This window comes from Ambystoma mexicanum, chromosome 3q (genome assembly GCF_040938575.1).
Source record: "Ambystoma mexicanum isolate Mex_15411 chromosome 3q, UKY_AmexF1_1, whole genome shotgun sequence".
Taxonomy (NCBI): Eukaryota; Metazoa; Chordata; class Amphibia; order Caudata; family Ambystomatidae; genus Ambystoma; species Ambystoma mexicanum.
The window spans coordinates 1107955587-1107968121 of record NC_090926.1 but is presented as its reverse complement, the minus strand read 5'-3'; the positions used below and the strand labels follow the sequence as shown (position 1 = coordinate 1107968121).

The following is a 12535-nucleotide window of genomic DNA, read 5'->3' as shown; positions in this document are numbered from 1 at the left end:
ACGCAATCCACTCGCCAAACTATATAGGGGAACAGAAAGCACGGGTACACAGGTACACAGAATAGCATCACACTGTAGGAAGCAAGAAGACGTATGCAGCAAGTAACTGCCTAGGCAAGCCGAGACTGGAGAAGGCCGCAAGAAAGAAGGACATACAACACACCCAGAGCAGGAATACCAGGCAAAGTGAAAGGGAGCAAAGGCAAACAAACAAGCATTGAACCCTTTGCTAGGAAATCCAACAAGGGCCAACCCACGCCGTCGATTTGGGACAACCATGGCCATGTCTAATGCGGCACCACAGGAAGAAGGAGAGAGCCCGATATTGGAAGCTATAATGGCCCTGAAGGCGTCTCTGGAGAATAAGGTCGACACGGCCATAGCAGCCCTAAAGACGTACTTGGAGAAGAAAATGGACACAGTGATGGTGGACGTAGGTCTCCTTCGGCAGGACGTCAGGACCCTGGCAGACCGAATGCGTACAGCGGAGCAGCAGGTGCAGCAGAATACCATGGATGTGGCAGCAACCCAGACCCAAATGTCAGACGTGCTCCGGAGAGTCAAGGTCCTGGAACAGAGGGCAGAGGATCATGAATTTCAAAGATCGAGAGAAAATACTGACGTTCTCCAGGGAAGGGGGTTGATAACCAGGAACAACACAATCCTGGTACAGAGGCAACAAGCACTATATGGTCCCACTAAGTAACGCCTCAGAGCTGCAGGTATACGTTACATGCTGCTGTACTCGGCGAAACACAAGGTTTTACGAGAGGGCAGATCGCATTTCTTCGAGACAACAGAAGAGGCTCAAACATGGATGGATCAACAGGGCATCCCGCAACGGAGACCCAGGAACGCTAATGACGACGCAAATCTACCCATGGGGCAACGAGAATGAGACTGCCATGAAAGTGATGGTTCCGGCACCAAGAACAACGCGTAGGCCAGATGACATAAAGGAGCAACGAAAGATGGTATTGCCGCAGAGGCCGACGGGACACGCAACCCCAAGACTTTTTGTTACTTAGGATGCCTGTTTTAAGGCACCACGCTGCCGCAGGCCGGTCCCACCTCGGTGGGCGAAGCAAGAGAGGCAACGGAGCCCAAGCAGGGGGAGGGAGGCTGGGCGTTTTGTTAATGGTTATGGTTAGAGAGTGGTTAGTTAGGAGGAGTGAAGGCATGAGTGGAGGAGGAAGCACCAAGCAGCCAGAACGAGGCGTATACGGCAGGCAAACTTATATACATCTTGACGATGGCTACCAGGGAATAGGAATGCGATACACCAGCGAGGGACCCATGCGGGTGAGATATGGCACGAAGGGGGAGAGTAGAGCGGGTAGTAGAGCGGTGGGGTGGCTGACCTCAGGTAAGATGCGCCTGGTAGCTGCTCGTGCTGAACAGGTACCCATCATAAGAGAGTAGAAAAGTGGCCGAAAGAACAAAACATAACTAGCAGACAGACAGGCTTATGGGAACAGATGGGGTACGCAACTAACTGGGCCATGATAGGGCGGTCACAGCCACTTGGAACGTCAGGGGGCTGAATGCCTACGTCAAGAGACTAAGGGTCTATGCCTGACTGAATAAAGCAAAGGTACACATTGCAATGCTGCAAGAAACGCATCTAGCGGCGGAAAGACAAATTAAGATAGCTAAGAAATGGGGGGACGATTGTATGGCTCAACATACTCGAACTACACCAGAGGAGTTCTGACAGGGGTGGCTCCGGGAGTACCTTTCCAGCTAAGACTCTCCAGTCCGGAGAGTCTTCTTCCTTTGACTGGTGGGGATAACCAGTTTCGCCTTCTTTTCACCTTCCTGGAGCATCTCGTGGCCGCCTTGCCCGTGCCAAGCACCCGGCAACCGGAATACCACGGTTTACCACTACCGCGAAGAGAAGGGTAGTGCTTTTTAACCGGAGAACTCCGCAGCTGGTTTCTTCCCTGGCAGTGCAACGACCTTCATCTTTCCTCCACGGCGAGACCTCTTCTTCCTCTGGACGAAACACCGACTTGCACCTGCTGCCTGGAACAACTGCCCCCGCTGGAGCTTCCTTCACACTTAAGGTACTGTATCCCGCCTGGCTTACCTTGCGACAGATCGTTCGGGGCGACAGTAAAGCCTCGACTTTCTAACCTGGGCTAGCCTGGGACAACCTAGCTAACGTTTCCTGACTTTAATTTCATCCTTTTTGTGTGAACTATCTACAAAGACTCTTTGGGCATAACCCCACTGGTGAACCTGGACCCCTTCTGCTTGCTCGCTCCAAGAGTGGGCCTTGCAATTGACTTCCTTGCTCCCCAGTAGAACTCTGCCTATCCTGCCTTACTGTGGTTCTTTGAAAAAGTATTGGAACTTGTGTGCTTCTTTAACTCTGCCTTTTTCCCTCCCTTTCTTTACAACTTATCAGAGTGTCATCTTATGTTAAGCGCTCACCTCTGTCTGAAAATAAGTGGTGTTTCTCACTAAGACTTGTCTAATAAGTGAATAGGGTTGGATATATATGATAGTGACTGTGTGCTGAATTTACTTACCTCGTTTTTGCTAGTGTAAATCACAAGTGTGTTTTTAAATAAATAATCATATACTTTTACACCAAAAGCTCTGGTCAGTGTTTGTTTGTGCTACTGTGTCTCTGTACCTATTGTGTATACTCTGCATACTGCCTAACTCTTCTTGAGGGAAGTCTGACTGCTCAGCCACAGCTACCAAGCTAATCTGTGTGGTACAGACTGCTACCAAGTGGGTTTACTGCCAAACACCTGTAGTAAATCTTTTGCAGTGGTCCCTAAGGGAACTGCACAGGTTTCTGCCTAACACCCGGGGAATTCTATAAGAAATATAAAGACACACTGGCCCCACAGCTGCTAGAGATGTTTCAGGAGGCATATGAGAGGGGAAGGTTGCCACAGAGCCTGTCGGAATCTGTTATTATACCTATACTGAAACTGGGGAAGCCACCCCTCAAGTGCGGCTCTTACAGACCAATCTCCCTGATCAATCAGGACTCCAGAATCCTGATCGCAGCCCTAGATAACCGGCTCAAGGGGTTCATAGCCACGCTGGTGCATACAGACCAAACAGGATATGTACCAGGGAGGAATATGACATGGGATTTGCTTAGACTTCACCATGTAATCGAGAGCACAAACTAGAGGAACGGGCGGTATCGTCACTGAACGCGATTAAGGCGTTTATATTCAGTAAACTGGGATTGGCTCTTGGGGGCTCTTGCCCATTAGGGGAGGGGTTCCTCCGCTGGAATCGGCTTCTTTACAAGGACCCCAGAGCAAGGGTGAAAACAGGGAGACATATATAAGAGGGGTGGAAGATCGGCAGGGGTACAAAGCACTTTCCCCAATGCTATATATATTGGCTCTGAATCCGTTTGCGGTTTTCCTCAGAGCGGAGTACGGTAACGCTGGAAAGGAGATAGACTGGGTGGTGCACTTAATTTCGATATATGCAGATGGCATACTCCTCTATGTTGGTAATACAAGGAGAAATATGCCAGACCTGCTGGAGGCACCAGGGGCATTTGCCAGGTTGTCGGGTATTACGATTAATATAGAGAAGTCCTCGCTCTTGCCCTTAGCGGGTTTGAGGGAGATTGCCCCTGACCAGTTACCAAGCCTGGGACTCACATGGGCCCCAATCACCTTTCACTATCTGGGAGTGGACATACACCACAGCACCAAGGTAACACACAGGCGGCTCTTGCCAAAACGAAAAAGGCTATAATGTTTTGGAAGACACTCCCACTGGGTATGATAGGAAGAGCAGCCCTATTGAAGATGACGGTCCTGCCCCGGCTACTGTATTATTTTACTAATATCCCATAGAACATACATAGATCCTTTTTCAGACGGCTACACACACTGGCAAGGGAGTTCCTTTTGGGTGGGGGGAGAAGCAGGATAGCGTTAAGCATACTACACAGGGACCATGAATGGGGGGGGGGGAAATCAAGCTACCAGACTACAGTACTACCTGGCTGGCCAGCTCCAATTTGTTGTGAAATAGTTGGGAGACGACATGTCTATAGATACACTGCTCTTTCAGCCAGCAATACATCAGTATTACTTGAGGGAACTCCCATGGATGGACAAGGCCCTAGTCAAACCTCTCCCTACCATAGTACAACTGGACTTGAAACTGTGGAAGAGGGCGTGGAAGATGCAAAAGGTCTGTGACCCCCTACTCGAGACAGATTACCATAGCAGGACTAGTCGATAATCGGACAGCACCCCTGTCCATCTACCGCACGCAGTGGCAAGACAAGGGAGTGGCACAGACCGGAGACCTGTGGAAAGAAGGACAGTGGGTGGATTTTCAGACTCTGATGGATGAGCAGGATATACACAGCGGACAATTCCTATCGTACAGTAGCATGATACAGAGGATCAGGAAGAGGTGGGGGACGGTGCTGGGAGAGGAAGATGGGGACGGTGGGCTAGACGCGTGGTACGATGTGTCGGAGGGAGGAGACACAATATCCAGACTCAATGAACAACTCCTGCGGGTAAATAACAAAAGGGAGCTCCAAACAAGAGCTAGATGGGAAGAGGAGATCCACAAGACCTTCACGGACGGGGAGTGGAATACGATACTTCAGTATACCAAAAAAGTCTACAGAAATGCGATAATCATGCAAATGCAACTGTACCTTACGCATAGGGCGTACCTCACACCCAAGAGAATGTCGCACATGAGACACAGACAAATCCGAAGCTGCCCACGTTGTGCAGTAGAGCAAGCGGATGTGATACATATGTTCTGGTCCTGCCCGGTGATACTCCATTTTTGGTACAAAGTGAAAACAAGGGCGGAAGCAAGAGGGAAATAAAAGCAGGCGTGGCCGCCGGAATCCTACCTCTTGGGACTGTTCCCGAGGGGAAGTAAACATCAGACGTATATAGCGAAAATGAAAGACCTAATGTGTATTATAGCGAAATGCTGAATAGCGATGGCATGGAACACAAGCACTGGGCCATCAGCAAAAATGTGGTGGGCAGACCTGCAGAAATGGACAATAGCGGTAACGTCAGCGTGGACCACAGCGACACAGAGGGGACAGGGAGAGTGGGGGGGCTAGACTACTTGCATGGAACTCTCTCATACTGGATCTATTTAATAACCTGGAAGGAAAAGATACGACAGGCCCGAGTGAACCGGAGGAGGATTGAACCCCCAGAAGACAATGTGAGCAACAGAACCCGATGGGGGTGGTGGACAGGCCGCAAGGTTAGATGCAAGAGCCGGAAGTTGTATAGAACCGAACGGGATGACCAGACTAAGAGAGAGCCTAGCCAAGACGCCAAGGATACAAAGCATATGGTGCGGATCCCGACACAATGTGCCAGTTGTAGCGTGATGTTTGTTTTTGTTGTTGTTATGGTTTGTTTGTTTAGTGTTGGAATTTTAAAAAAGTTTTTTTTAAAAAAAAGGAAAGCTGGCTTTCTATTACTGAAATCTGTCTTTCAAATAGGTTGTTCGTCCGTCACAGAGAGAATGAAAACTCAATGCACAATGTAAGCAAACTTTTAATTAATGTTTGGCCAAGTGAGGATGGAAAGTGTGCTGCATGCAACACGATTAACTATGTCACATTTGAAAGTTACATTTGAAGCAAAGAATAAACATTGTACATATTAATTATAACTTGAAGTCATAGTATGTATGTAATGTGTATATTATATTGAAAAGTGGGTACTGAAATATATTTTTTATTCGTGATTTTACAGTTACATTGTACCGGTGTGTGCATGTCATGGGGTGAGTCTCCCACTTGACGACTTCTTCAACTGAAATTGGACAATAGCTGTGAATGCATCTGCGAAGACCATTATGTGGAACGATCGCCAGACACCAATATGTCCTTTCGCTCTTGCAGTAACAAGGAGCAACATGGCAGCCTATAGATTATGAAAAAGTACAGATGTGAAAGTGTTGCTTTTGAAAGCAAAACCGCTCAGTTCTTCTCACTAACGGATCACCATTTCCATTCATTCGAAATCGGTGATGGAAAATAAGAACTTTCTGTGAAGAGTACAAAGACTGAATAATCCATCACTGAACGGAATCGCCATAATGAGATGTTTTTGTGGCCATAATCTTCTCTTTTCAGCATTATGACAAAAATAAAAGTACTTGCTACCATTCCGATTATCAATATTTTCTTCTAAATATATGTTTCTTAATGTTTATGCGAAAAGAAAAATGGTAGGTGTACTGTGTGGATGTGTGTGTTTATGTTCTTGGTTCTGCGTTAGATAACGTTATGATGGCAGGGAATGTTTAGCTACGCTGTCCACCAACGTCATTAAAATAGGTGGAGCATATTGTTTTGACTAGTGATGTCCGCTTTAGGGGCGGGTGATCTGTATTGCTGCCACAAGGTCGCTTGAACGTAGGGCGATAGATCAACTAATAGGATTTCCTCAAGTTTGCGGTGCCCAGGCAGGCATTTTCGCATGCATAACAAAGAGGAAAGCTAAGGTAAGATACAAGAGGAAAGCTAAGGTAAGATACATAGGACAATTTTTTTAAGATGGATCAATGTGTGATTGAAATCAAATGTTCGATCGATTGGGACAGTAAAATTCCTGAGCAAACTACCCCTTTAACTCAGTGACAAGAGCTCTATCAGAACACCTGCACATAAAATATAGCTATAACTGTTTTGTAGACAGCCCTGCTTATGTATTTATGGGATTTATATTGTTATCTGCTCAAAGACCCCCTCTTCCATGCCCTGAATTGGACAATTTATCCAGCCAAACAAAATAAAGTTTGTACTGTTTTTCAGATCAAGCATGCTTCCTTAATCCTGAAGTGACTGAGGGCACCCAATGGAGTTGCTTAACTAATATGTCACTTGATCAAATCTCCCGATATCAGTAGAATGACGACTGATTTTTAATGGGGCAAGTATGGCGGCAGTAGCCCTGCCACAACCAAATTACATAAATCAATGCTGATAACGCCAAGTGCTGGTGTCAGAGTGCAGACATTAGAGGGTGGAATGTGCTAGGAATACCAGAAGGCCCAGGAACCTAGCCGGGGGAGAAGAAATGGAACCGGCACGCCTTCCGCTAACTCTGGCATCCACACCAGGAGAGGCATCGTGCTGCTTAAACCCCTCATGAGTTGTACACAGTCACGGAAGGGCTAGGTTTCAGAAAATACCTGGCCAATCAGTCCTGCATGTCTCACAGAAAGTCGTGGAACAATAGAAGATAACAATAAGATACCTGCATGTATAACTGAGTGTCACTGCAAAGAAATTACTGTGCAGATAAGGATAGATATACAAGGGACATATAATGCTCAGTTCTAGTACCAGACAGTTCGACCTCTCAGTGGCTCCGTGAAAACAATGAGTATCATGGGTGTCAGGAGATCCACCTGTAGGGCACACTGAACCTGCACGTGCGAGACCAAGCTAGACATCCCTAGCCTGGCAAATTGAGATAAAAGGAGGAAAATTAGGCAGTAATCATACCCCGAAACCAATCAGATGCATTTTAAGCAAGGACATCATAGCTCTCAACTGCTCCTATGTCAGGTGGGTGCAGCCCATCTAGTCCTAATTTGTTCTTTGCACTATGTAGCAGGTTTAAATAGGCTATAATCACCTCACATGGGTCTAGTTGAGAGCTATTGAATGCCGAGGGATCTGGTAAAACCAGCAGGGAAGGATCCGTGTCACTCAGTACTCGAAGATGTCAAACATCTGCAAGATTGCCCTTTCTGTGCTGCAGCCAGTTTGCAAGCCAGACAGAAAAGAGGTTACATATATTAAAATCAGGTGTCCAAAACTATTTTGGTTGGCCCAAAACAAAAAGGCAAGACAGAAATAAGGTTGACATCAAGAAATCCCTCCTTCATAAGTGGAGTAATGTGGCTGATCTTGGGGCTTGAGAATAATATACAGCCAATCAAGGAAGCCACGTAATATTCACACAGAAAATGCTACCCAAAGGTAATGGAGGAATCCATCTCCCTCCCCAAAAAACACGGTGGCCATTTTAGAGTCCGGCGTATTTTAGAGATTCTAAACCTGGCTGTAAATCTAAACATTTCCCAGTACAGAAGAAAAAGTCCTTGATCTGAGATTGTAAGCCATCTAATGAGCAGACGTGCTGGTATATTTAAGGAATCCTTTCAGAGATACCCTTACGACTAGCCTTCTTTATCTATTCCAAAGACCCAGGGACCTATCCCTGTTAACTTTTTTCTTTTACCTTTTTCAATTTCAATTTTTATTTAATATACCAACAGTCAAGTGGCTTTGTATATCCAACATTTAAAACAAAGTTTAAAACAAAACAGAAATGTATGCATTATAAAAACATCACACATAAAACAATCTAAACAAAGTCAATACAAATACATCAATGGCCTTATTAAACATAGTAATACTAAGCTTATACTTCATATAAATAAAAACAATAACTTTTTTCTTTTACTTTTTTTGGGCCAGAGGTCTACATTTTATTTAATGAATATATCTATTCTATACACGACAGGACACACCAGTTCTATGGACCAATTCTATGACTAAAGACCCAAAATGAGCAAAATAAAAATTACTGTTAAACAGACTACATCATCAGGCTACCCCATCACTCATGTTTATCAACAGGAAAGAAGAGTGATGCGCATTTCAATTCTGGGGGACCCCTCATGAAGACCTTAACATGGATGGAATAATAAGATGCAGCTCTTGTTTAATTTGCCTAATGACTGAGCAGGTAAGGATAGATGCACCAAACACATAATGCTCAGTTATAATACGAGACACTCCTCACATTTAACGATTCCCCAACCAACACAACAAAGAGATGATGACTCATTATCAGATACTCTTCCTCCTGTTGACACACAAATCCCTTAAACAAGTGAGCTCTTTCAACAGCATTCTTGGCATTTCAAGCAAACCATAAATGTTTATTCAAGAAATAATATCAGCAGAAAAGTAACACTGCCTTCTGCTCCAGTGCCTAAAAATGTGTTCCTTGATGCTAATGCAAACTCCCTCAAATTAAAACACATTTCCATAGGTCTCTTAAATATACAATATAATAATTGAACCTTTTGGGGGATAAGTTATGCGCTGCATCCTCACATAAAATACAAGTTACCTTGTTATTACAAAAATTAAAGGATTTTGATTTAAATAAAATGTTTGATGGTTTTATTTTGAAACCTGATCTACAACTTTGGATTAACATATATGCATTTTTATGTGTGACTATTGTGATTTGGTTTTTACAAAAAGAAAATGTGTCTGTTAAAGGAGAAACAATTTATAATGTTTTAATATAAAAAAACAAAAAATCCTTTTTTATAAAGAGAACTCTTTATGTTATGTGAATGGGGTGCATAATTAAACCCCCCAAAAGTATGAGGGTTACATGTTAATAAAAGCAACTAAACATCAAAAGAACAAAATATGATTTCATACACTCACCCCATACACAATGGCCAGTTTATACAAATTATAGGCAAATTCAGTTCACACAACGTGGATGGTCAATCTCACCTCTCAACCTCGAAAACATTGCATGAAATCAGAGCATTGAAAAGAGGAATTCACATTCAGAAAAGGACAAGAAGTGTTGCCTTTTGAACCTTTGTATCTAAACGTATTGACCACGATTCTCAAAATGGTCAAAAATAATGAGACTCACCTGCCAGGCAGCTCTCTGAGGGCCCGCTCATAGATTAAGTTGAGCACATTTTGCGGGGCATTCTGCTTGAACTCAATATAACGTATCCAGCACTTGACAGAAAAAGGATTCCGCAGGATTTCCTCCTCATATTGCAAATCCTCTTCTTCCTGTAGGGAAAAGAACATTTTAGCATGACACATGCACCTACATCCCCTTCCTATATTCTTCACAGCTGTTAGATAAAACCTAGAAATAACACTAAAAGGATCCTGATGTAGGCAAAATAGACTGGAGATTCCAGGAGGTGGTTGAACCCCACACCTTGTTCAGTAACAAAACCTTTTTATGTATACATCAGTTACTGATTTCCAAAGCCCAGAAAGTTACTGTGTTTAAAAATCATAAAATCTATATAGAACAAGTCTCAAAATGTGCCTTAGCCACTGGCAAGTGATAATTTACTCTTAGCAAGTAGGAAATAGTGTGCTTTGTGCATGTGGATAATTACTGAGACAAGTGACTGTTTATGCTCTGCTAGTAGCTTGCATTTTAAAATGTCTACCCCTAAATCAAGGTATTTCTATGCTGTGATCACCAACTCTCTGAAATATTTCTTTCGAACTAGTCAGTCTACAATGATTGAAAGATTACATATTTCTTTATAAATGTCCCTGGTTTAAGTGCATGCAAGGGAATGTTAATTTAAAATGTGCATTCAACGGACTACAAAGACCATGCTCTGATCATTAGGTGGATCTCATCCCTGAAGCCAAATGGCATTTCCACCACTATGCCAGTCCATCATATGTTATTGAGAATGGACAATTTTTTAGGTTTTCATAAAAGCAGTGAAATGTCGAAGGGTTTAAGCAGGAAGGTATTTAGGGATAGAGAGTTGGATGTAGACAGGTCCCCGGCCCCAGAAAGCCTTGTGGATGATGCAGAAGTTCTTGAACTTGATCCTTGCAGCAACCAGGAGCCAGTGGAGAGATTTTAGGGCTGAAGAGATTCGGTCCCTGGACTTGAGGCAAAGGATAAATCTTGCAGTCCTATTCTGGATTAGTTGAAGGGGGAGAAGGGAGGAGTTAGGCAGATTAAGAAAGAATCTGTTGCATTAGTCCAGCCTGGAGAGGACCAGAGCGATGGGGACATTGAGTTTCTGGGGAAAGGTGATGAAAGGTATACAGCGATTTGGCAATGGGTCTGATTTCCGGAATTGGGAGAGGCTGGTTTACGTCAAACCACTCACGAGAGTTAGGACTGGCAGACAAGTCTCTGAGGGCTGTGAGTTCCAAAATGACACTGGGCAGGATTGCCTGCTATACTCTTTGTTATTCATTCTTGCTCTGGATCCGATTTCAGCGTTTCAGAGTTGAATACGCCGAGGCCTGCATCCCCATAGGTGGTATAATGCATGTGGTGTCACTGTAAGCGGATGACATGCTGCTTTATGTGCAGCACCCAGAGGACAATTTGCACTACTTCTTGGAAGTTCTGGACTTCTTTGCGGTGCTCTCAAGCATAACAATTAATCGTGACAAATATTGCCTGTTTCCCCTTGCAGGCCTGAGGGGGTGGGGGCCACTTTGAACAGCTTCCTTATTTGGTGCTGCGTTGGTCAGTTGATACCTTTAGATATCTGGGAGTTAACATTAGGCATGACTCTTAGGCCTCTCATGGAAACAACACGCAAAAGCGTTGATCGAATAGTGCAATCCATTGAATTCTGGGCACAGCTTCTTCTGTCCATGATCGGAAGGACGGCCCTCCTGAAGATGGTGGTCCTCCCTCGCCTTCTCTATCACTTTGTGAACGTTCCTTTTGCAATACCTAGGAAGTTCTTCATCGACCTGAACTCTATTTCCTGGGGGTTTCTGTGGGTGGTGGCAGGAACAGGATAGCTCTGAGCACACTGCAGATGCCTTATGAAGATGGGGGCGAGGGAGATCACGATACCCCACTACGAACTGTATTATCTCGCTGGGCAACTATAGTTTGAGATGAGATGGCTAGCTGATGAACCGTCTTTGGATACAATGCTACTACAGCCCTCGATCCGACGCTTCTTCCTGAAGGAGGTGCTGTAGGTACTGAGTGTCTAACTTGCAACAGCGCCGCATCTGCTAATACTAAGGAGGATGCTGTGGTGCAGGGTCTGGAAGCTATTGGGGGTTGTAGACCCTCTCTCCCCACATATACACCTGGTCGTGATGCTGGTGGCTCGCAGGGAGGGGGGGTGCAGTGCCTCAGGAAATATTAGGAGGTTAACAGGGTGGCCAATGTTGGGGATCTGCCTTCAGACGGACACCCGGTTGGGTTTGAAGCACTGGTTGAACGGTCCAGCATATCTACAGGCCAGTTTTTAATGTCTATACGAATCATAGAAGACAGGTGCCTGAAGCCTCAATGTGACATGGAGGGCGATCCAGTCTTGGCAGCTATGTACGATATATCAGAGGGCGGCCATAAAATATCCAGACTCTTGAGTTGTGCCTCAGTGCGCATAATACGACAAATCTTGGAGGGAGAGTTAAGTATACAGTTCCGAAAAGCAAAAAAATGCAGTCACCACAAGGATGCGTACGTTGTGTCCCGTGGTCGAGGGAGCACACAACTACTGACACCGGAATAAATCTCAAATGTTTTATTAAGCAAAAGTAATACCTAAGACTATTGCATTGGAATTGTTTCAGGTTGGCTGTAACAAAGGTTCTTGGGAAACTAAGCCCTTCAAAACAGGATTACATATGTATGACGGCAACGGCAAAAGCATAAACAAAGTTCCAGAAGGAAAGTCTCCTGCTGAGTGATTTCTAAAGATCACTTATTATCCTTTCTTCTGGGGACCACAAGGCTGC

General features: G+C 44.7%; 1 protein-coding gene across 2 annotated transcripts in view; it reads right to left on the bottom strand.

Moving 5' to 3' along the window:
• Nucleotides 1–12535, bottom strand: part of XAB2 (XPA binding protein 2) — a 711598-nt gene that overhangs the window by 682296 nt on the left and 16767 nt on the right. For both annotated transcript variants that reach the window (XM_069603869.1, XM_069603870.1), the window contains exon 2: nt 9696–9844. In XM_069603869.1, coding sequence (XP_069459970.1) covers nt 9696–9844 — 149 coding nt within the window. The remainder of the gene's footprint in view (nt 1–9695; nt 9845–12535) is intronic.